Source organism: Rattus norvegicus, chromosome 3, assembly GCF_021556685.1.
Source record: "Rattus norvegicus strain SHRSP/BbbUtx chromosome 3, alternate assembly SHRSP_T2T, whole genome shotgun sequence".
NCBI lineage: Eukaryota > Metazoa > Chordata > Mammalia > Rodentia > Muridae > Rattus > Rattus norvegicus.
Genome location: NC_141536.1, coordinates 108,319,465 through 108,342,386, shown reverse-complemented (window position 1 = coordinate 108,342,386; position 22,922 = coordinate 108,319,465). Strand labels below are relative to the sequence as shown.

The 22,922-nt window shown below is 43.6% G+C and overlaps 1 protein-coding gene across 4 annotated transcripts in view; it reads right to left on the bottom strand.

Moving 5' to 3' along the window:
* The window catches only part of Golm2 (golgi membrane protein 2), a 69,199-nt gene extending 65,095 nt beyond the window's left edge, over positions 1-4,104 (bottom strand). For 3 of the 4 annotated variants that reach the window (XR_015683193.1, XM_087653327.1, XM_087653328.1), the window contains exon 1: positions 3,528-4,104. Coding sequence is in view for 3 of the 4 variants with exons in the window: in XM_087653327.1 (XP_087509453.1) it covers positions 3,528-3,854 (327 nt within the window). In the remaining variant the exon portion in view is untranslated. 4 annotated transcript variants of the gene reach the window in all.
* Positions 4,105-22,922: the final 18,818 nt, after the last annotated feature.

The following is a 22,922-nucleotide window of genomic DNA, read 5'->3' as shown; positions in this document are numbered from 1 at the left end:
GGTTTTTTGGTAGAAAGAAGGAAAAAAGAAGACTACATTGTGTATATGATTGATTCCTCCAAGATACAGGGTGAACTGTACTACTCAAACTCACATGTTGAGGCTTCAACCTCTGGGATCTCAAAATATAGCCATATTTGGAGTTTAAAGCAGTGATTAAATAAAGCTATTAGTGTAGGGCTTGTGCTAAAATACATCCCTGGGGGAAAATCCCAAGAAACATCTACCCCCGGGAAACCAACAAGCTTATTGGATTTCCTTATAGCACAGGGGTAAAGGGTTACTTACAGGAGTGTGAGTGCTCTCCTTCTCTGACCAAAGCACCTACCAGAAGGCCTTTACCCAGAAGGAATGAAGCTTTCCCACAGCCACACAGATGAAGCTCTCCGCCCTTAGACTTCACCAGCCTCTACACTCTAGATCCTCCCTGCAACCTTGAGCAATTAGAGCAGACTTGCTTAGGATCGCTGGTATGCAGTGGCTGACCACTCGGGTGTAGATTTTGTGATCCTGCTCATCACAAAAGTAGGGGAAGGAAACAGTGTGGCAAGCCCAGCAGGAGGATCTTTTCCAAGCAGGCACAGGTAAGCTTCTAAAGATACTTGTTTCACTTGAACAGTCATATACAAGAGGGGCCACAATCCAAAGTGCCCAGAATCTAAAAAGATAAGGCACTGGGGATGCATACATCAGCCAATACAATGGCAGGACAGAGCAGCAAGAAGGCAGCCATCTGCAGCCAAGATGAGCAGTCAGAGAAACCCAAACCTTTCCTGTACCTTGATCTGGAACTCCAAGCCTCCAGGGCTGTGAAGAAATAAAGTTCTATATCTAGTTTTGTGGTGCTGTTATGCCTGCCCTGGCAAACTAATATACATCTCCAAAAAATCCTTTACAGACAGAATAAAATATAATAAGTTTGAGAGAATCTAGAGAAATGGGTCTGATTTCTCACTTTCATGGACAGTGATGAGAACACTGTTTCTTACTCATATCCTGGAAATGACATAAATGGCACAATGAACTGGAAGAAGGAAATTATCACCTTCCTTGTTCCATAGCTGAGATTCTTATATCTATGAGGTGGCTTGAATAAGAATGGCCCTGATAGGCTCCAGTTGGTGCAAATGTTTAGGAAGGAGTAGGAGGTGTGGCCTTGTAGAAGGAGGTGTGTCACTGGGAGAGAGCTTTGAGGTTTCAAAGGAGTTATGTCATCCCCAGTGTTCCTCTGTGAGGAAGACTTGGCTTCAATTCCCAGCACCCACATGGTGGCTCAAAACCACCTGTAACTCAAGTTCCAGGGCAATCCAAAGCCTCTGGCCTCCTCAGGAACCAGATACTTATCTACTGCACAAATAAAAACACTCAGACAAACAACCCATACACATAAAATAATAAAAATTTAAGCCACAAATAAAATGCTTTCTTCTGTAACTTGCCTTGGTCAGGGTGTTCTGACAGGGCAAGAGAAAACTAAAATACTTCATAGTTTTACAGGGTCAAAGTCCATCAAATGACAGAGCAAAGAAACATCTGAGAGCTCACTTTTTGAGCCACAACCAGAAGGTGGAGAGTGGTAGCTCAAAAGAGTCCATCTTGAAGACCTTTTAATGCTCCAAACTCTCATGGGTTTCTACCTACTGTATCCAAGTGTTTTCCACGTTATACAGTTCAGTGTATAGAAGGTGCATAAGTCTGCTGACCTCTAGCCCTCTCAAGAGAATGTGCATACTGTATAAAGAAAAGGGTACAAGGGCTGGAGAGATGGCTCAGGGGTTAAGAGCACTGTCTGCTCTTCCAGAGGTCCTGAGTTCAATTCCCAGCAACCACATGGTGGCTCACAACCATCTGTAATGGGATCCAATGACCTCTTCTGGCCTGCAAAGACATACATGCAGGCAGAAAGCTGTATGATGTATACATAATAAATAATTTAAAAAAAAAAAAAAAGAAAAGGGTACAAGAAACAAGTGAGAGACTCAGTTTTCACAAAGTATGAAGGTAGAAGCCAATGAGAGTAGGAAGGTTGGAAGCTCATTAAAATCTCATAGAACTTGAGTTCCATCCCCAGGACCAACGTGGTAGGAGAAGAAAACCAACTGCTACAAGTTGTCCTCTGATATCCACACGTGCACTAGAGTGAGCACACACACAAACAACATTTCACTTAAGGGCCAGCAACACGGCTCAGCAGCTAAAAGCACCTGCTGCCGAGATGATCACCTGAAGTCAGTTCCACAGGATGGAAAGAGAGAACTGACTCCAGAAAGCTGTCCTCTGCTCTCCACAAATGCGTGTGCATGCACACACACACACACATGCACACACACACACATGCACACACACACACATGCACACACACACATAAACACACACACATAAACACACACACATAAACACACACACACATAAACATAAACACACACACACACACACACACACACACACACACACGCATGATAAAGAAGACATTGAACCTTAAAAGATTTAAGAGTGTAGAAGTCGGGGTTGGGGATTTAGCTCAGTGGTATATAGCTTGCCTAGCAAGCACAAGGCCCTGAGTTCGGTCCCCAGCTCTGAAAAAAAAAGAAAAAAAGAAAGAGTGTAGAAGTCATCTACTATCGTGCCTATTTATTAGTCTTTGGAATTCTGATATGCCAACTGAAGTTGCCTAAGTTATAAACTGTCAATAAAATGGTGAAAACAGATCCTATTAAGTAGGGCATGATAAAAGTCCAGTCTTAAGATTTTTAAATTTAAAAATTTGTATTTTCTATCTGCATTAAGCAGTAGCCCTAAGAGCTACTTAAGCATATACACAATTTTATTTTCTTTCAAGAATTATAATGACAGACCTAAGATTCTGTTCCTAAGAACTTATTTTTAGATTCAACCATTTCAGCTAATTTCATTAACAATTCAAATTGAGAAGATAATGGATTAACAGTGCCCAAGTCACAAGTGTGGCTCATATACGGTTCCAGACTCATCTATCACACTTCAACACAAAAATCACTTGTTTTTTTAAAAATCTACTTAGCAAAACACATCAATGTATGGAGATTTCTTAAAAAGCCATATTGTTGACAAATATATGTTGAGCACCAAAAGGGAAGAAGGCCCCGTTCTGAAATAAAGAAATTAATATTGATCAGTCTGCACAGAATGAGGATGAGACAATGCCCATACCATACACCTGGCTGCCTGTGCGCCTGGGAACGGAAGGCGGCCACATAGGCCAGATGATTACCACTGCCAGCTCAGCAGCTGAGCTTGGGGGAAAGGTGGTATCTACACATAGGCCACTCTAGAGAACCAGAACTTACAGTCAGCGAATGGAGCAATGTGGCGCTGATACCGGGAAAGTCTGACAACAAACAGGATTGCTAGGGGGCTGCGGAACTGGGGAGCTTCCAGGGCTACCATGCAGAAGGCATAAAGCAACCCCCGGCGGGCTAATACTAATACCTTACGCCAGGGGTGAAAAGAAAAACTCTAGGAGGGCCGAGGAAAGGGCTCGACCTTACCTTGTCATCCTCGCATCTCTTCCCCAGGCCTTCCCTAGCCTGCAGCCGGCTGCTGAGGCGGCCGTAGTCGGCCTCCTTCTGGTCGATCTGTTTCTTATGCGTGTCCACCAAGAGTAAAAGGTCCGAATTGCGCTTCTCCAGGCGCCCACGGGCCACCTCGGTGCGCTGGACCTGGCCCTGCAGCTCGGCCACCTCCTCTTGAAGCAGAACGTGGCGGGAGGAGATGCTCCAGTAGTTGAAGGCAAGGACAACGATGACTACCAGCAGCACCACCAGCACGAAGGACGGCAGGCGGCCCGCCCGCCGGTTGGCCCCGAAACCCACCATGAGGCCGGTGGCTCAGCCGCCGCCGACACCTGCGGGCAGCGCCGGATTGCTCTCCGAGCGGCCTCGGGACCCGGTCCCCAAGGGACGGGCCGAGCCGCCGGAGCGCGGATGGGGGCGGGGCGTCGCGGGTCTTCCCCGCCCCCTCTGCGCCCCCGCCGCGCCCCCTCCAAGAATCGAAGGCCAGCCGGCGCTCGCCGCAGGGAAGCGGGAGAAGCCGGCGCTGGTACCCAGCGACCGATGCCTCAAGGCTGGGGGCGGGGACGCGAGCCGGAAGGGGGCGGGTTTCCTCGGTCCACGCCCACCGGCTGGGGCCGGGGCGCCCAGGGGGGCATTTGCTCGTTTCCGCCGACGCCCCCTCTTCTCGCGAGATAGTGGGCTTCTTCTCGTCCCCTTGCGGTGCTGTCTCGCGAGGGTTCTCTGGAGGCTGGGTCGCGGGGTCGGGGTCGCGCTGCGTACCTGGGTTGGGTGTGCCTGCTGCGGTCACCTGGGTGTGACCCCTGAGGCCAGGTTTAGGGAGGTCCTGCTTTAAGCTGGCCCCTTGGCGAGTTTCTTCTGTCAGGACGAATTCTGAGACCGTTAACAAGTAAGGAAGGTTCTAGGTGAGATGGAACCTGAGAGGGATGTCTAGAAAGGTTTTCTGCTTGTTCTTGTTTGTGCCAACGAGGTGGGAAAAACAGAACAGTTGACATTAGCCCACAAAACAGCGGTGCCCAGACAATGCAGCGAGAGAACCTAAGCTTTAGGAAACTCTGGGATTGAGATGTGTTAGCAGCCTGGTTTCCAAGGTTACTGCTGTCACGGACAGGAAGAATTCCAGAATGCGGTGCTCTGATTTTAAAACGCTCTGCTGCTTTTTCCTCGACTTAGCTGAAGAGAAAGCCCAGAAGCTGCCCTCAGTGAATGGCAGCTAATGCGCCGTTACTGACGGCTGACACATTCCGAATTAGCAATAGCAGCCCTTACAAGTTGTTTCTGCACGCCTAGTTTTACATCCCTCCTATCCCAACAACACTTTTACAGATGAGAAAACCAGGAAACAAAGATATTCAGAAACTTCAAAGTCCTGTATCTTCTGAACTGGGCTTAAAGCCAAGTAACGGAACTCTTAACACTATTACTCTGCTTCGTAGCAGGTGTTCCACGTTTACTGTTGTTTTCAATGCTACAGAGAATCCCCTGCTTGTTCTTTCTGCGTGCCTTTTTATTTGTTTAAACAAACAGTAAAAAGTTAGTGGTTTTCACCGGTGTAACCAGAAGATGGATTTTATTTTTCAGACTCCAGTCAAGAACCTGAGAGGGATGTCTAGAAAGGTTTTCTGCTTGTTCTTGTTTGTGCCAACAAGGTGGGAAAAACAGAACAGTTGACATTAGCCCAAAAACAGTGGTGCCCAAACAATGCAGCGAAAGAACCTAAGCTTTAGGAAACTCTGGGATTGAGATGTGTTAGCAGCCTGGTTTCCAAGCCTTGACTCCAGTCAAGAGCTTCCGTGTGCATAAGCACTCAGGAACACAAACTTAAACGTGTTTATTCAAACCGGCTGATAAACTTCGAAACATGAAGGGTTTTCAACAATGAAAAATTGTTCCATGTTCCTGTGCATTTCAATAGTAAAGCTTATCTGCTTCCAAAAAATAGTGTACCTTCACAGAGCTGTTTCTCTTTTTATACTCTACAAATGACAACAAAAACATACCAGAATTGTTACTATTTGGTTCACATCAAAGTTGAAGGTTGGCTGTGTCTGCAATCCCGGCATTTGGGAGGTTGAGGCAGAAGCTTGCTGCTTCATACAAAGTCCTTGTCTCAAAATGTTGAGCTCTGATTTTAGAAGATCTGAGAAGTCATCTCCGCTCTCACATTTCAACCAAGGAGCCTTGACAAAAGGGAGCCAGGTCAAAAAGGGATTTAAAATAATTATTACACACACTTATTGGAGGGGGGACATGCGTGCCATGGACGTGTGTGGAGGTCAGAAGACAACTTGCAAGAGTGTGTTCCCTTCTCCCATGTGGGTCCTAGGGATCGAACTCAAGATTATCCAGCATGGCGGCAGGTACCTGTTCCTACTGAGCCCTCTCTCAGGTCCCCAAGCTGGATATCTTAACCATTTATCCTACTAATGTATTATCTCAGCCAGTAGTTGAAAAATCCATTAAGTGATATCAACTTCTTAAAAGGTTGTTAAGGATGTTGTATTTTTAAAATGGGATTCTGACAGACCTACATCATACAAAACACAAGCACAAACTTTTTGCCAACAGGTGCTGTAAAGCCCTATTTGACTGTTACTCTATTTTATAGATCCCCACATCATTTTTCTAGACTTATAAGCTAGGGGTTGCAGACCTGAGGCTTGAAAGCCTCTTTTCCTCTCCTGAAGATCCCCCTCCCCCATTACCTCCTCAACCTACCCCCGTATTCAGGTCTAATCTAGAAATCATGGAAAGAGTGCATCCATATGGCCAGTTTTGAGTGGGGGATTAACCAAATAAAGGTTAACGCCAGTTCTTTAAGACAGGCGAGCGACATGAACCCCCAACAGTGGAATACATTGACTGATAGTGAGAAGAACACCAGATGAATCTAAATGGGGAGATAGTCTACAAAGTGCTTAAACAATATTCCTCAAAGCTGCCTTTGCGGTGGTCTGGAGTAGAGTTGAGTGGCAGAGTGCCTCCCCCAGGTTTGATCCCCACCACCACAGACAAGAACAACAACAATAAAAATCAAAGGATATCAAAACTGAAGAAAACCCGAGAAACAGCCACAACTGTACGGGGCATGATAAACAAATGCAGCACGGAGCCGTGGACCAGAACAAGACCATTAGGTAAAAATTAAGGAAGCCAAAGGCGGTGCTCCTTTGAGGAGGTTTAGGACGTGTGGCCTTGGTGGGCCCAGGGTGTCTCTGAAGGGCATATGGGCGAGCTTGTACACTACTTTGTTCCCTCTGCTTCCGACCTGAGGTTCAAGGTAAGAGCTCTGAGCTTGACGTTCCAGCGGCCGTGCTTGCCGTTGTCCCCGATGCTTCACCGTGAAGGTGATGGACTATTTATTCCTTTGGAACCATAAGCCCAAATAAACTTTTTTTCCCTAGAGGTTGCCTTGGTTATCATATTTTATCAAAGCAACAGAAAACTATTACAAATACTAATGTTTCATTCTCCTTCCATTTTGTTTTGAAAGGGGTCTCGTATACCACAGGCTGACTGGCCTCAAACATGTTATGTGGCCAAGGATGACCTCTGACTCCTGAACTTCCTGCCTCCACAGTCATTCAGCCTGTGTAAGGAGTGCTGGTGACCAAACTCACGGCTTTGCATATGCCAGGCAAGCATTCTACAACCTGAGTACAGTAATGTACTTTGCATAATTCATTGTCACAAATACACATACAGGAAAGGCTGTTAACAAGGGAAAGTGGAGGTGAAGAACTCTACATGCTTACAGTTTTTCTGTAGATCTAAAACTATTCTTAAAAACCTAGTTTTTCATTTTAATTTTATGGTTTTGGTAATCTCATTCATGGATACATTGACTTTACATTTCCATCCTTTCATCCAACTCCATCTTCCTGCCACCCCCCTCAAATCCATAATTCCTATAATTGTTCAGTTAGCCTTGCCTGTGTGTACATGGACTTAGAACTGACCACTTGGGGTTGAACAATCTGCCAAGAGGTTTGTTCCTGAAGAGACATAGTCTCTGTCCCTCACTAGGCATCGACTATGTGTAACTCCATCTAGGAGGGAATCCTTCCGAACTTCTCCCCATCTGTGATGTCATGGTAGCTGGTGCCAGTCTTGTGCAGGCAGTTAAAGACCATGTTTAAGAAGTCAACTCTGACAACCTTAGTAGTATTCCATCATTCAAGAGGCAGAGGCAGACTATCCTTATGGCTTTGAGGGCAGCGTAGTCTAGTCTACATAGCAAGTTCCAGGCCAGCCAAAGCTATATCAGGAGACCCTGCCTCAAGGAGGAAGGAAGGAAGGAAGGAAGGAAGGAAGGAATGAAGGAAGGAAGGAAGGAAGAGAAAAGAGAAGAGAAGAAAAGAAAAGAGAAAAGAAAAGAAAAGAAGACAGGCAATTCCTGGGGCTGAAGACACGATCCAGTGGTTATGAACTCTTGCTACTCTTGAAAAGAGGCCAAGTTCAGATCTCAGGACCCACTTTATAGCTCACAACCATCCTTAACTCTAGTTCCAAGAGATCTGATGCCCCATTTTGATCCTCTGCACCAGGAAAGCATGTGGCTATACATGCAGGCAAAAGGAAGGAAGAAAACAAAGAAAGAAGGAAAGAAAATAGAAACAACTCTAAATTAATTTTTAAAAAAGAACTCAACTCCTCCAGCACTCTTTTTTTTTTTTTTTTTGGTTCTTTTTTTCGGAGCTGGGGACCGAACCCAGGGCCTTGCGCTTCCTAGGTAAGCACTCTACCACTGAGCTAAATCCCCAGCCCCTCCTCCAGCACTCTTGAGGCAGAGACAGCAGATCTTTGAGTTCAAAGCGAGCCTGATCTACAGAGTGAGTTCTAAGACAACCAGGGCTACAGAGAGAAACCCTGTCTTGAAAAGCCAAACAAACAAAGTCAAATACCATCCTTTGGGATATTTTTAGGATTGTCAAGTATAGATGCTTATATGATCGTATAACTAGAAATATAGGCTAATCACAGACGGTATTTTAAGAATTAGCTGGGGGTATAAGAACATAGAATAGGTCCTGCAGAGGTGGCTTAGTAATTAAACCACTGGCCACTCAAGCATGAAGACTTGAGTTTAGATCTGTGTCAATCAATGGGAGAGCTGGGCATAGCAGATATGTCTGTACACCCAGCACAGGGTACAGATGCTGGACACAAATAGATCCCTAGCCCTTGCTGACAAGCCAATCTAGTCAAACTGGCCAGTTCCAGTTTCAGTGAGAGAGCCTGTCTCAAAAAGACACAATGGAGAACCACTGAGAAGTAGACTCATCATTGACCCATGACCTTCCCACACACATGCCCATTTGCACACCAGACATGTGAGTAGTGCACAGACATTCATGCAGGGAAATACCCATACACATAAAATATTTCTTTAAAAAGACAAACTTGTTTTGGGAAAACAAGTGTGACTAACTGCTCAAGGAGAAAGTCGCAGAGGAGAGCCAGACCCTTCAATAACAATCTCTTCAACACGGTGTACAGTCTACCATTTGCTTCGCTTTGGCAGCTAAACTTTTTTTAAAAAAAAAAACTTTTTTAGATTTTTAGTATTTTATGTGTGAGAGTTTTGCCTTCACGGGTACCTGTGTACTACACATGCTGGTCCTTGAGGAGGTGGTGAGCCTCTATGTGAGTGCTGGATAATCAAACATGGGTCCTTTGCAATGAAAGCAAGTGCTTTTAACCACTGAGCCAACTCCAGCCCAGCAGCTAAACTTTTATGCCTCAGAAATCAGGGCAGCCATCACCCTTCCCAAGTGGAAATTTCCATCAATAGTGGTGATGCAAAAGTGGAAATGTTTACCAGTCTGACATATACCTCTAGGTTATATGCTACTGAGGTATTACAAACAATCTAGAGATTAAAGGATACCTCAGTCTTTGCACTAAAACAACCAGTTTTCCAAGGCAGAGAGTATCCGACTATTTGCAGATCTGATGTGAAAATGGACCTGTCTGTGTCTTAGTTGAGGTTGCTATTGTAATGATAAAACATCATGACCAAAAGCAACCTGTAGGGGAAAGAGTTTATCTCAGCTTACAGTTTACAGCCTATCACTGGGGGAATTCAAGGCAGAAACCTGGGCACAGGAGCTGAAGCAGAATCCACTGAGGAGTGAGTACTGCTTACTGGTTTGCCTACAAGCTTACTCAGACTGCTTTCTTATACCCCCAGGACCACATACCCCCGGATAACATGGACTGGGTGAATCCTCCCACACAAATCATTAATCAAGAAAATGTCCTACAGGCTTGCCTACAGGCTAATCTGATGAGGCATTTTCTCAATTAAGATTTCCTCTTCCTAGGTGACTCTAGCTCATGTCAAGTTGACAAAAACCAACCAGCAAACCCTGATTACAAGAGGAATGAATGGTGTGCTCTAGAGTATAATTGGAAAATATTATGCTGAACACTTGGGCTCACCCTGACACTTCAAGTCTTTCATGACATGCTCACAGAACTATAGAGACATACAAAGGAAAGTCATGCCTGCTTCTTAATTTTATAACATTAGACAAGCTACCCAGAATCCTAGTTTTTGCCTTTATGAAATAGCATATTAGAATTAATCTTGGCTCTACATATTTAATAGAGAAAATATATAAAGCTCAGTTAAATAACACAGAATCTGCATATCGTCCACATAAAATAAATTCACAAGCAAGGTTGGAGAAGAGCTTAGTGATAGAACTTATCCTTGGCACATATGATGCTCTGCTTCAATCTCTAGCACCACTAACTACACAGCAGGTTCACCCAGAGGAGGCTGTCAAGACTAGTACAACAGGCTCCTTCCACTCTGCCCTTAGTACCCTACAGGGTCATCCTCATTTTTATCTCTGGTCATGGCAATCTTGATCTAGGAGCCAAAAGGAAGGGTAACACTGCTCCTCCTACTTTTAAAACGATTTCTCCAAGTATACATGCCCCTTTACTTCTTACTAACCAAAGCTCCAGTGACCAAGAGGGCAAGGGGATCCAGCCATATTCACAGTGGAAACAGGAGTCTCCCAAACCCCCATCTTTAAGCCATACAGTGTCTCTGTATAGTCCAGTTTGGCCTTGAATTCACAATCCTCCTGCTTCAGCCTTCAGAGTTGTTGGAATTATAGGTATATTACTAACATATCCAAGGAGACCACATTTGATTTCTTTCATTTTGTTTTTTGAGATAGGGTCTCAGTGTATGCCCAGAACCAGCCTGGACATCACTACAATGCTCACGCTGCCCTCAAGCTCACAATTCTCCTGCTTCAGCCTTCCAAGTGCTGATATTACAAGCTCTGCCAACTATGTCTGGCTCTTACAGTATTTGAGGTTAGGGATGCTGAGAATTGACACCAATTGCCTCATAGATGATAGGCAAGTACTCTACCACTGAGCCCTTTCCCCAGCCACATGTTTGTATGATTATAATATAGGCTCTACCAAACTTCACAGCTCTGGTTACACACACACACACACACACACACACACACACACACGCTTAAAAATAAAATTTTAAAAAAGAAAAGAAAGGTTCCTCCAAAAACCCAAGCTTCCAATCTAGGAACAATTCAGATCCCTTCTAGAAAACAATTTTGACACTTTTCCCTTCCTGCTGTTCAGTAGAAATGACCACAGTCTTACTGCGCTTCAACAGAATGGAATTTCAAGATATAATACATTGAAGCAGGTTCCTTGTGTGTGTGACATATTTGTCTCTAAAAAGTTCATAGCGTTTTTCTTCAGGACTACTCCCTTCTTTCCCATGTCTTTAAACTTAGAGGTGTGTGTGTGTGTGTGTGTGTGTGTGTGTGTGTGTGTGTGTGTGTACATACACTAGGGCATCAAACCAAGAGCTTTGCACATGCTGGCCAAGCACTCTACCACTGAGCTATACTGCCAGCTCTGAAGTATCAGGGACTAGACAAGGCTGCCCACTCTCTCCCTACTTATTCAATATAGTTCTTGAAGTCCTAGCCAGAGCAATCAGACAACAAAAAGAGATCAAAGGGATACAGATTGGAAAGGAAGAAGTCAAAATACCACTTTTTGCAGATGATATGATAGTATATTTAAGTGATCCCAAAAGTTCCACCAGAGGGGCTGGGGATTTAGCTCAGTGGTAGAGTGCTTACCTAGGAAGCGCAAGGCCCTGGGTTTGGTCCCCAGCTCCGAAAAAAAGAACCAAAAAAAAAAAAAAAAGTTCCACCAGAGAACTACTAAACTCAGAAAATTAGCTGGGTATAAAATTAACTCAAATAAATCAGTAGCCTTCCTCTACACAAAAGAGAAACAAGCCAAGAAAGAAATTAGAGAAACGACACCCTTCAAAATAGTTCCAAATAATATAAAATACCTCGGTGTGACTTTAACCAAGCAAGTGAAAGAGTTGTATGATAAGAACTTCAAGCCTCTGAAGAAAGAATTTGAAGAAGATCTTAGAAGATGGAAAGATTTCCGATGCTCATGGATTAGCAGGATCAATATAGTAAAAATGGCCATTTTAGGGGCTGGGGATTTAGCTCAGTGGTAGAGCGCTTACCTAGGAAGCGCAAGGCCCTGGGTTCGGTCCCCAGCTCCGAAAAAAAAAAAAAAGAACAACAAAAAAATGGCCATTTTACCAAAAGCAATCTACAGATTCAATGCAATCCCCATCAAAATTCCAATCCAATTCTTCATAGAGTTAGACAGAACAATTTGCAAATTCATCTGGAATAACAAAAAACCCAGGATAGCTAAAACTATCCTCAACTATAAAAGGACTTCCAGGGGAATCACTATCCCTGAACTCAAGCAGTATTTCAGAGCAATAGTGATAAAAACTGTATGTTATTGGTACAGACACAGGCAGGTAGACCAGTGGAATAGAACTGAAGACCCAGAAATGAACCCACACACCTATGGTCACTTGATTTTTGACAAAGGAGCCAAAACCATCCAATGGAAAAAGATAGCATTTTCAGCAAATGGTGCTGGTTCAACTGGAGGTCAGCATGTAGAAGAATGCAGATCGATCCATGCTTATCACCCTGTATAAAGCTTAAGTCCAAGTGGATCAAGGACCTCCATATCAAACCAGATACACTCAAAGTAATAGAAGAAAAAGTGGGGAAGAATCTCGAACACATGGGCACTGGAGAAAATTTGCTGAACAAAACACTCTAAGATCAAGAATCGACAAATGGGATCTCATAAAACTACAAAGCTTCTGTAAGGTAAAGGACACTGTTGTTAGGACAAAACGGCAACCAACAGATTGGGAAAATATCTTTACCAATCCTACAACTGATAGAGGGCTTATATCCAAAATACACAAAGATCTCATGAAGTTAGACTGTAGGGAGACAAATAACCCTATTAAAAATGGGGTTCATGGATGTAGAGTTGTCCTGAGAGACACAGTCAGAATATGGCAAATACATAGGCAAATGCCAGCAGCAAACCACTGAACTGAGAACGGGACCCCCGTTGAGAAAGGACTGAAAGGACTGAAGGGGCTTGAGACCCCATATGAACAACAATGCCAACCAATCAGAGCTTCCAGGGACTAAGCCACTACCCAAAGACTATACATGGACTGACCCTGGGCTCCAACTGCATAGGTAGCAATGAATAGCCTAGTAAGGGCACCAGTGGAAGGGGAAGCCCTTGGTCCTGCCAAGACTGAACCCCCAGTGAACGTGATTGTTGGGGGGAGGGTGGTAATGGGGGGAGGATCGGGAGAGGAACACCCATATAGAATGGGGAGGGGTTAGGGGGAATGTTGGCATGGAAACCGGGAAAGGGAATAACATTTGAAATGTAAATAAGAAATACCCAATTTAATAAAGGTGGAGAAAAAAAACCTAAAAAAAATACAAACTAAAATTATATTGGACAAAAAAAAAAGACTCTTTTAAACAGGACAGGAAGGGAATTTACAGGTTACTTAGTTTAAAGCTTCCACAAGATAACTGAAAATCTAGAGGCATAATGTGACCGCTAAACCTTTTTCTGACTTACTACTCAAAGGCAGGTGTAAGGTCTGGACACAAGTTTCTTCACAAAATGTTATTGTTTTGGGAATACTCACGGAGAACAGTACAGCGTTCTTGTTTCTCCACACTTATGCATTCATGTGCCCTGAGTCTTCATTTAGCTACAAATTCCAGAAGGCACCAACTGGGTCACTCCTCTCTCTCTCTCTCTCTCTCTCTCTCTCTCTCTCTCTCTCTCTCTCTCTCTCTCTCTCTCTCTCTCTGTAGCTCACAGAATAACCAGTGATTTTGTGACACATACTTGGGGCTAAATAAGTATTTTTGACCAATTAGTCACTAGTTTTCAGCTTTCTCTTAAAAAAAAAAAAAAAACAAGCAAACCATAATGGTGGGCCAAGAGAGAGCTGCTCAGTGATTAGAGAGCTTACTGCTCTCCAAGGGACCTGAGCTCAGTTCCCAGCTCCCATGCCAGGCAGCTCACTGTAACTCCCGCTCCAGAAGTACCCAGCATCCCATTTTAGCCTCCTTGGGCACAACATCCCTTTGTACATGCTGACATGCAGACGCAAACTCATGCGTATAATTTAAAATAAAAACATATCCTTAAAAAAAATAGTTCGTGTTCCTTAACATTTGCTTCTCTTCCTTTAGGGCTTTTAAAAACCAGACTTAGGATCTTGGCAACCAGTGAAAAGGCAGCCATGCCTGTGCACAGTCTGCTGCAATGTATTTTTTTCTGGACTTGGCAGAAAACCCAAGGTTTCTGCCCTATTTTTTGTTCTCTGCACTGCAGTTCATCTAATCTTCTAGTGGTGGCTTTCTCTGTGAGACGTGGTTCTGTAGAGTGACCCAATTAAATATGTCCCCGTTGAATGCAGTGAGACTTTACGTGGACTTGGTTCCAAACAATCAGCCTATGAGTTCCCTAACCACATTTACTCACCGCGACCGCCCCCTTCTCCCCTGTCAGTGAGCTTGCTGCAGAAGCTAATCTGGCCTTACATTAAATCCTCTACATTAGCTTTCAGGTGGCAGAAACAGCGTCCAGCCGAGCTGTGCGAGTTCACACTGCGCTCCATAAGCAGAGCCTCATTTCCCTGTTGTCTGAGCTTTAAGTAGAAGCTAAAAGCTTTTATTTAACCTACATTGTTTTTTCACTAAGTGAATTTCAGCATGCCGCTCTCAACAGTGAGATCCCCGGATGTACAGCAAGGAGACACAATGATGGATTGAGCCCACTTCACAGCTCCGGTTCAGGTGCTCTGTTTTGATTCGTCTATCCTAGAGAAACAGCACATCGTATCTCAAGGCAGAGCACCAGCCAGAGATTAGGAAGGAGGCTCTTGGAACCGAGTGATAACAGTGTCTTGGAAATAGTCACCCTTATTCACACAGTGCTGGAACACACAGTGTTCTTTCTTTTGTTAGCTGGGCTCCATTGGAGTCACTTCACATATATTAACCATTAGTGGTATTTTAAGGAAGTCTTTTTAATATACACAGACAAATAAGTTGGATCAAACTATACATTACTAGATGGCACTGTCTGCATGCTGTGTGACTCCCTGCTCTGTGCCGTCGTCCACTTTCTTTTCTGTAGAATGTTTCCTTTGCCTTCTCTAAACCCTTTCACTCACATTTAAGTGCCTCTCCTAGATTAATCTTGCACATGGGACACTACACACTTTATAGCTACAGCTATAGTTGACTTCCTTATCCTGGTTATACACTAGGAGGTCTTAAAGACAATTTTTAATTACTATTTTTTAACGTATAATTTTATCATTTCCCCGTCCCTTTTCTCCCTCCATTATATATAGTAATTTAAAAAATTTTTAATCCATTTTGGTGGCTTGTCCCTCAGCTTACTAGTCTACTCCTGCTCTTGGGAGTGATTTTCTTAATAAACGTCTAGTTCTAGTTCTGAAAAAAAAAATCCAGGTAAGGGGATAATTCAGTTGCAAGCATGAAACCCTGGGTTCATCCCTCGAAGCCACGGGAAAATGCTGGGCGTAGTGGTGCATGCTCTGTAATCCTAGACCTGGGAGGCAGAGACAGAAGGATCCCTGGGGTTGGTCAGCCAGTCTAGCATAACTGGTGAGTTCCAGCCCCAAAAGAGATCCTGTCTCAAAGGAGATCGATGGTGTTTCAGAGGATGATACTCTCCTCTACATACACATGCACACACACGTGCCTGCATATACATACACACACATGCACCCACTTAAAAATCAGATAATCTGAAAGGGAAAACCAAAACTGAAAATCACAGTACACTCATTGGGGCATAACTTCTGCTTACATGTTGGTATCTCTCTTTCCAAACTTTTCCCTACCTAACTACCCCTCCCCTCAATAAACACATTCATTCGTTTACCATAACGAAGTAGAAATTTCTGGGTTTTTTTGAGACTCAGTTGTGTCATGTGATTTTCTTTCTTTCTTTCTTTTTTTCTTTTTCTTTTTTTTTTTTTTGAAAACTGTCCTACGAGAGAATGTTTTTACTGAAGCAGACACACCGGGAGTGTTTTGCTGAGAACAGAGACGTGCTGTTTTTCTGGAAACTGCCTGGGAAAAGGGCATGCGAGGTTTTGTTAGAGCAGAGGCTTGAGAGAACACGTGATGTTTGGAAAGGGTATACCTATAACCTGACAGAGGACGGTACTGTCTGGCATTGGTTTGCCTTGCCACTCTCAGCTGGTCTTCGTTTGGCTTTGCTGATCCTGATCCTCCCTGACACACCTTGTCCTCTTTGCTGATCATTGTTGTGACTTCTTAGGGAGAAATGAATCAAAGAACTTCTCGTGATATTCCAGCAGCTTCCTGATGCTCCCACGGACTTAGACTGATTAGCAGAGCCTTGTGGTTTCCTCTGGATTGAACTGCTGTTGCTGATTTGTGAATGGTGTTTGCAAGTGGATTGAGCTACCGCTGCTGATTCGTGTGAACTGAGTTGCTGATATCCTGACAATGCAGATTGGAATATCCCAAAAGGAGTATTTCTAAACAGATCCAGCAAGAGCTACTTAGTGGGATCCTGTCTCAAAAGAAAAAAAAAAGGAAAGAAAACCTATTCAGATTGCCCCAAGGAAAAGGAGCATATATTCTACTAATGTTAAATACTAATAGATTGAAACTTGTTCCAGGAGTCTGTCTATCATGATCAAAGCTCTGAAAATCAATCATTTCTTCTGACGCCCCTCTTTCTCCATGTTCCTCCGATTCTCCCTTCTTCCTCCAAGTTCTTGCCTCCTTTTAACTTTCTCATAACTTACTCCAGGCTTTTGCATGTTCTTTCTGTTTGTCTCTAACATTGGTTAGTAGACGTTTACTTTTGCATCCATGTTCAGAGGATGGTCTCATACACACTGCTTGGGATCCCCTGGTACAGGGACTAGAGAAAGACCATCAAGAGGATGAATGGGAGGAGAGAAAACTGAGGCCCAGAGAAGAGAGCCCAGACTTGTTGTGGGTGTCTGGACTTCCATTCAAGAGTAATAAGAAACCACAACGGATCTTAAAGAGGAGGAAGTATAACCAGACTTCTGCTTTCAGGGTATTTTTTTCTGGATACGTGTGATTATGTCTAAAGTCTGAGGCTGGCAGGAAGATTCATGAGGAGACTGTCACAGTGCAGATGAAAATGGAAGAGTCGCAGAAGGAGCCTCTCCCCCCAGACAACGCACTGTGGCACAGAACCTTGGAGAATTCTGCATTAGAAGTTCCTTTGCCAGTGAACTTAATCATTTCTATTACATGCTGATTATACATCACTAAGCCTTCAAGAACTTCATCTGACATTACATTTTGCTATCTTGCTAGAAGCTTGTCAAGGGCTCTGTGGCAATGTAGTTGTCTTGAGTGGTTTCATCGGTTAACATTTACTCCCCTAATATTATTCTACCATACGGAAATGAATTCTGGTGATGGGATGCCAAATGTACCTTGTAGGGGATTGCTGGAGGTCAAATGCAGGACCTTCTACATGTTAGATAAGTACTCAATCAGTGAGCTGCGTCCCTGCCTCTGAGAAAAAAGAAATTGTAATCAGATATTTTCACTACCAACCTTTGTTAAAATAGAAGATGGCAGGTCACCTGAGGAGATAGGACAATAACCAGATAATGTTATATACAATAGGACAGAACTGAATCTCTGATAGTTCTGGGAACAGCGACAAAGTTCTAGAATCAAGATTACCTGAAGCAGATGGCAAATAAGGTAATAACCAGCAATCACTTAATGTTCTATTGAATTATTGAATGAACACATATGTAATAATAATAGTAATAATAATAATAATAATAAACATATAATAATGTTATATTGAATTTAACACAGGTTCTTGGAGAGGATCCGTGTTCAATTCCTAGCACCCACAGGATGGCTCATTCCTAGCACCCACATGATGGCTCACAAGCACCTGTCACTCTAGTTCTAGGCAGTCTGATGCCCTCTTATGGCTTCTTAGATACCAGACACTCAGATGGTACGTATACGTACATGCTCATACACATAAAATTAAATATTTTTTAAAGTTCTAATTAATGCCTGCCTCTTGGAGCACTGCTGTTCTTCATCAGTAAACCTATTAATTAGTTTGACCCTAGTTTTAAAGCTCTTTCTCCTGCCAGGAGTGGTGGCACATGCCTGTAACCCCAACACTCTGGAGGCAAAGGCAGGAGGTTTCCTGCAAGTTAGGCTAGCCTGCTCTACACACCGACTACCAGGCTAACTAGACCACACAATAAGATCTTGCCCCAAGGGGCTGGGGATTTAGCTCAGTGGTAGAGCGCTTACCTAGGAAGCACAAGGCCCTGGGTTCGGTCCCCAGCTCAGAAAAAAAAAACCAAAAAAAAAAAAAAAAAAAGATCTTGCCCCAAATAAAGTTAAGTAGGTAAAATTAAAAATCCCTCTTTAAATTACAAAGATTCTTTGAAGGAGAGGCTTGGAGTGGTAAGATGGTATAGCAGACACATATTCTTAGTGTGTTGCCTGAAAATCTGAATTCATTTCCTGGAAACCCCTGGTGTAAGGAGAAAACTCACTCCCACAATCCACCCTCTGACCCCTGTGGCATAGGTCCACCTCCCTCCAAAAAATAAAAACTTGTTTGCCTCACACTCTTGCTGGCATGCTGGGTATTAAGGTCCCAAGGAGCGTGTATCTCAGGAAATGCCCTTCTAATGACCTCTGCTGGTAACTTCACTGAAGAAGCATGCCACTTCGCTTTGGGCCAAACATTATGCTCTTCTCCTAGCTGTGATCCTTTTCAGTTGCCATAAATCATAAAAGAAAGACCCTGACCATCTATTTTCCCACATTTGGGTCTGGGGACATCTCTTTTAATTTCTACTCAGGGTCAAAATAATCTATCGCGGTGTATCCTTTTTGTTGTTTTTTTGTTTTTGTGAGGCAGAATTTTACTATATAGACCAAGCTGGCCTGGAATTTGCTATGTAGACCAGGTTGGCCTTGATTCCACAGTGATCCACCAGCCTCTGCCTCCCAAGTTCTAGGATTAAAGGTTTGCACCACTATGACTAGCTATAAATAATATTCCTTTTTAATGATTTATTTTTATTTATGTGCATTAGTGTATATGTCTATGTGACATTGTCAGACCCTCTGGAACTGGAGTTATGGACAGTTGTGAGCTGCCATGTGGGTGCTTGAAATTGAACCTAGGTATTCTGGAAGAGTAGTCTGTATTCTTAATTGCTGACCCATCTCTCTAGGCCCAAAATAATATTCTTTATTCAAATAGTCCCTGTATTTTCTTTGTCTTTGGATAAGAAGTGCCCTTATCTTGTGAAAAGAGGCCACCCTTTTGCTGATATAAAGTTTTCTAGTCTCATTCAATTGGATCTTCTTGATGTCTTGAGGTAATTTTATTATGCAGAAGTGGCTCAAAATAGGTAGCTGAAGAACCACTAAATCTGACATATGTAATATGTATCATATGGAACATCACTCTATAACAATATCTAACATTTCGGGGTTGGGGATTTAGCTCAGCGGTAGAGCGCTTGCCTAGCAAGCACAAGGCCCTGGGTTTGGTCCCCAGCTCCGAAAAAAAGAAAAAAGAAAAAAAAGAAGAATATCTAACATTTCATAGTACGTTATCAGCTAGATGGTTGAGGTTTTTTTTAAGATTTATTGACATATGTGAGTATTTTACTTGCATGTGTGTTTATGATCCATGTGTGTGCTTGATGCCTTTGGAGGTTAGAGGAGGCCATCAGATCCCCTGTGACTGGAGTTAAGCCTGACTGTGAACCACTGTGTGGATGCAGGGTACATGAACTCAGGTCCTCTGCAAGAGCAGCAAGTGCTCTTGACCACTGAGCCATCTCTCCTCTTGTTACGGGAACAGAGCCCAGCAGAAAGTCGGACTTAGTGAATAAACATTAGCATGTTTTGTCAGCAGCTGTACACTTCAGCGATGGCACAAGCTTTTCTAAGAAGCCAGATTAGTTTACTACGTATCTTCCAGTCCTGTTGGAGGTGGCACTCCTTTAGCTAGATTCTACTTTGGGTAACGGTATTTCTAAGCAAGTTTATTAGTGAATCCTTTATAGCTTCAGCTTTGTAACATCAAGAGTCTCCTGCATTGACCCTACAATTCTTCCTATTGAGAACATCACTTTTAAGTACAACTTTCAGATGCTTTGTAGAAACACAGCTAGTATGAGTAGCTGACTCATACCTTTCTTTTCTGCTCATTGAATTCACCTATGTCAGATGTTACACATCCTGATTCCCATAAAATAGCGAGCTTCTCGAGGGAGTAACCCTGGTCTTTACTTTTGTATCCTATTTGTTCAATACAGAAGCACTAAATGCCTTCCCCCCTCCTTGCAATAAAGTTGAATGGACGTAAAATTCTGATCTCCTTCTTCCCCCTTTGTGAATCTGTTTTATTGTGAAGTAGAATTCATAATCAGAAGATCAAGCAAGACAAAAATAGATCATCAGCAAGTTATCACAAAACCCACATAACCTCAGACACTTAGTCTGGAAAAGGAACTACAGCCCTCCCTATTACTATGCCCTTTTGCTTCTGAAGGCAGCTATGATGTTGACTTTCCTAAGTGCATACTCTTGAACACTAGAGACTGGTCTTGCCCATTTTGTTTTGACTTTCCGCAGATGAGAAGAAACGTCACGTGTTCCTTTGTATCTAGTTTCTTGTATTCAACATTGTATTCATGAGACTCACAGTATCATATTTAGATGTAGCCTGTTGTTATCATTATTGTGAGACATTCATGTGAGCACATCACGCTGTGTACTTGCTCTTTACACCATTAGTGTTGCAGTTAGGAAATTTCTAGTTTAGAGGTGTCAGCGGGGTCTTGGTTTAATGACTGGTGTTAGGCCCCAGTATTTTTTACTAGGCCCTCAAGACTGGGTCACTAAGATCTCTGTCAAAAAATTTAGGTGAGATATGTGCAGAGGTGCAGAAGACAGGCAGGGCTTAGTAAAGACTGAAGGATAGCACAGAATGAAGCACTCTCAAGGGTTGAGAATGGACAATCACCCGAACATATCTATGTAGATAATGTTCATATCTACATTTTAGGCCATGCTGCTCAAATTCCCTCCCCTCAGGAGACATAGGTGAAGTAGAAACTTAAGGGTTCTTTGAAAAGTCAGTTGGATGGGGTCCTGCTGGGGGCAATCATGGAAAGGAATGCTTTGTTAAAATGGACACAGCCATGAAAGGCTAAGACAGACTCTTGAAGGAAGGTTTCACTGAAGCAGACACAGGAGAGAAGATGCTCTGCTAGAGCAAGCACATGAAAGGACATGTGATGGAGGATTCTTTGCTAACAACACGAATGTATTGTCTGCCTTACATTGTGTAATTGAGTTGCATTTGTTGGGACTCCATAAGGAGAAACCGCACCAAAACACTTCTGGTGGTTGTGCTGCAGTTTCTTGCTGTTTCCTTGGAATCAAGCTGATTGGCTGCATGTGCTGAGGCAAGTCCCCTGCTGAGGCAGGGCATGTGGAGGACACATGATGTGTGGAGGGTGTAAGACTGAGTGATGGAGGAGAGCTTGGCTTGCTGCTACAACTAGCTGTGCAATGCATGTAGGTCTCCTGTCTTCACTGATCTTCACTTCCCTGAGAGAGACACAGCTGAGAACTTCTCCTGGCATTACTCTCGTCCCTCCTGCTGATTCTAGCTGACACTGAGGTCTGGCTGTCTCTGCTAGGCAGTGCCACTTGCCGCTGATTCGTGTTTGCTATCCCGACTCTATCTGTGTCTGTGAAGTGCTTGTGAGTGGATCGAGCTGCCTGGTAACCTGTAAACCGAAGTGTGGATTTCCAGACAACACGGATGGGAGTTGTTCCAAAGAACCTTTCTAAACAGGTCCACTTCCCCTGCATCCCTTCTTTCCCACTACCTCTGGTGTGTGGTAGGCAACAAGGGAGGTTAAAGCATTTAAGAAACATCATTAAAAACAATGTTGAAAATTTTAAAGTTACACATAAGCAATATCTACCCCTCTTTCTAAGGTACCAACCACAAACTGATGTGTAATTCCACCAAAATTCACTCGGGAATCAAGGAGTTTATGGGGCTTGCTTACAGGACCCAGGTTGAGGTTACTTCCTGGAGTGTAGACACTCCTCCCATCCTAAGTCCCATGAGAAAGTCTTTACCCAACAGGAATTCTGGCTTTTCACAGCTGTATAGATGAATTGCCCCTCCCACAGGCCACACAGTCAGAGCACAGTTGCCTACAATGGGGAGTAGGGAGCAGTTAGAAGTTCAGATGCCTAGAACAAATGAAACTCAAGACAGATGATCAAAATGTGAATGCTTCACTCCTTCTTTAAAAGGGGAACAAGAGGGGCTGGGGATTTAGCTCAGTGGTAGAGCACTTACCTAGGAAGCGCAAGGCCCTGGGTTCGGTCCCCAGCTCTGAAAAAAAGAACCAAAAAAAAAAAAAAAGAAATCGAAAAAGGGGAACAAGAATACCCTTGGCAGGGAATAGAGAGGAAAAGATTAAAACAGACACAGAAGGAACACCCATTCAGAGCCTGCCCCACATGTGGCCCATACATATACAGCCATCCAATTAGACAAGATGGATGAAGCAAAGAAGGGCAGGCTGACAGGAACCGGATGTAGATCTCTCCTGAGAGACATAGCCAGAATACAGCAAATACAGAGGCGAATGCCAGCAGCAAACCACTGAACTGAGAATAGGACCCCATTGAAGGAATTAGAGAAAGAGCTGGAAGAGCTTGAAGGGGCTCGAGACTCCTTATGAACAACAATGCCAAGCAACCAGAGCTTCCAGGGACTAAGCCACTACCTAAAGACTATACATGGACTGACCCTGGACTCTGACCTCATAGGTAGCAATGAATA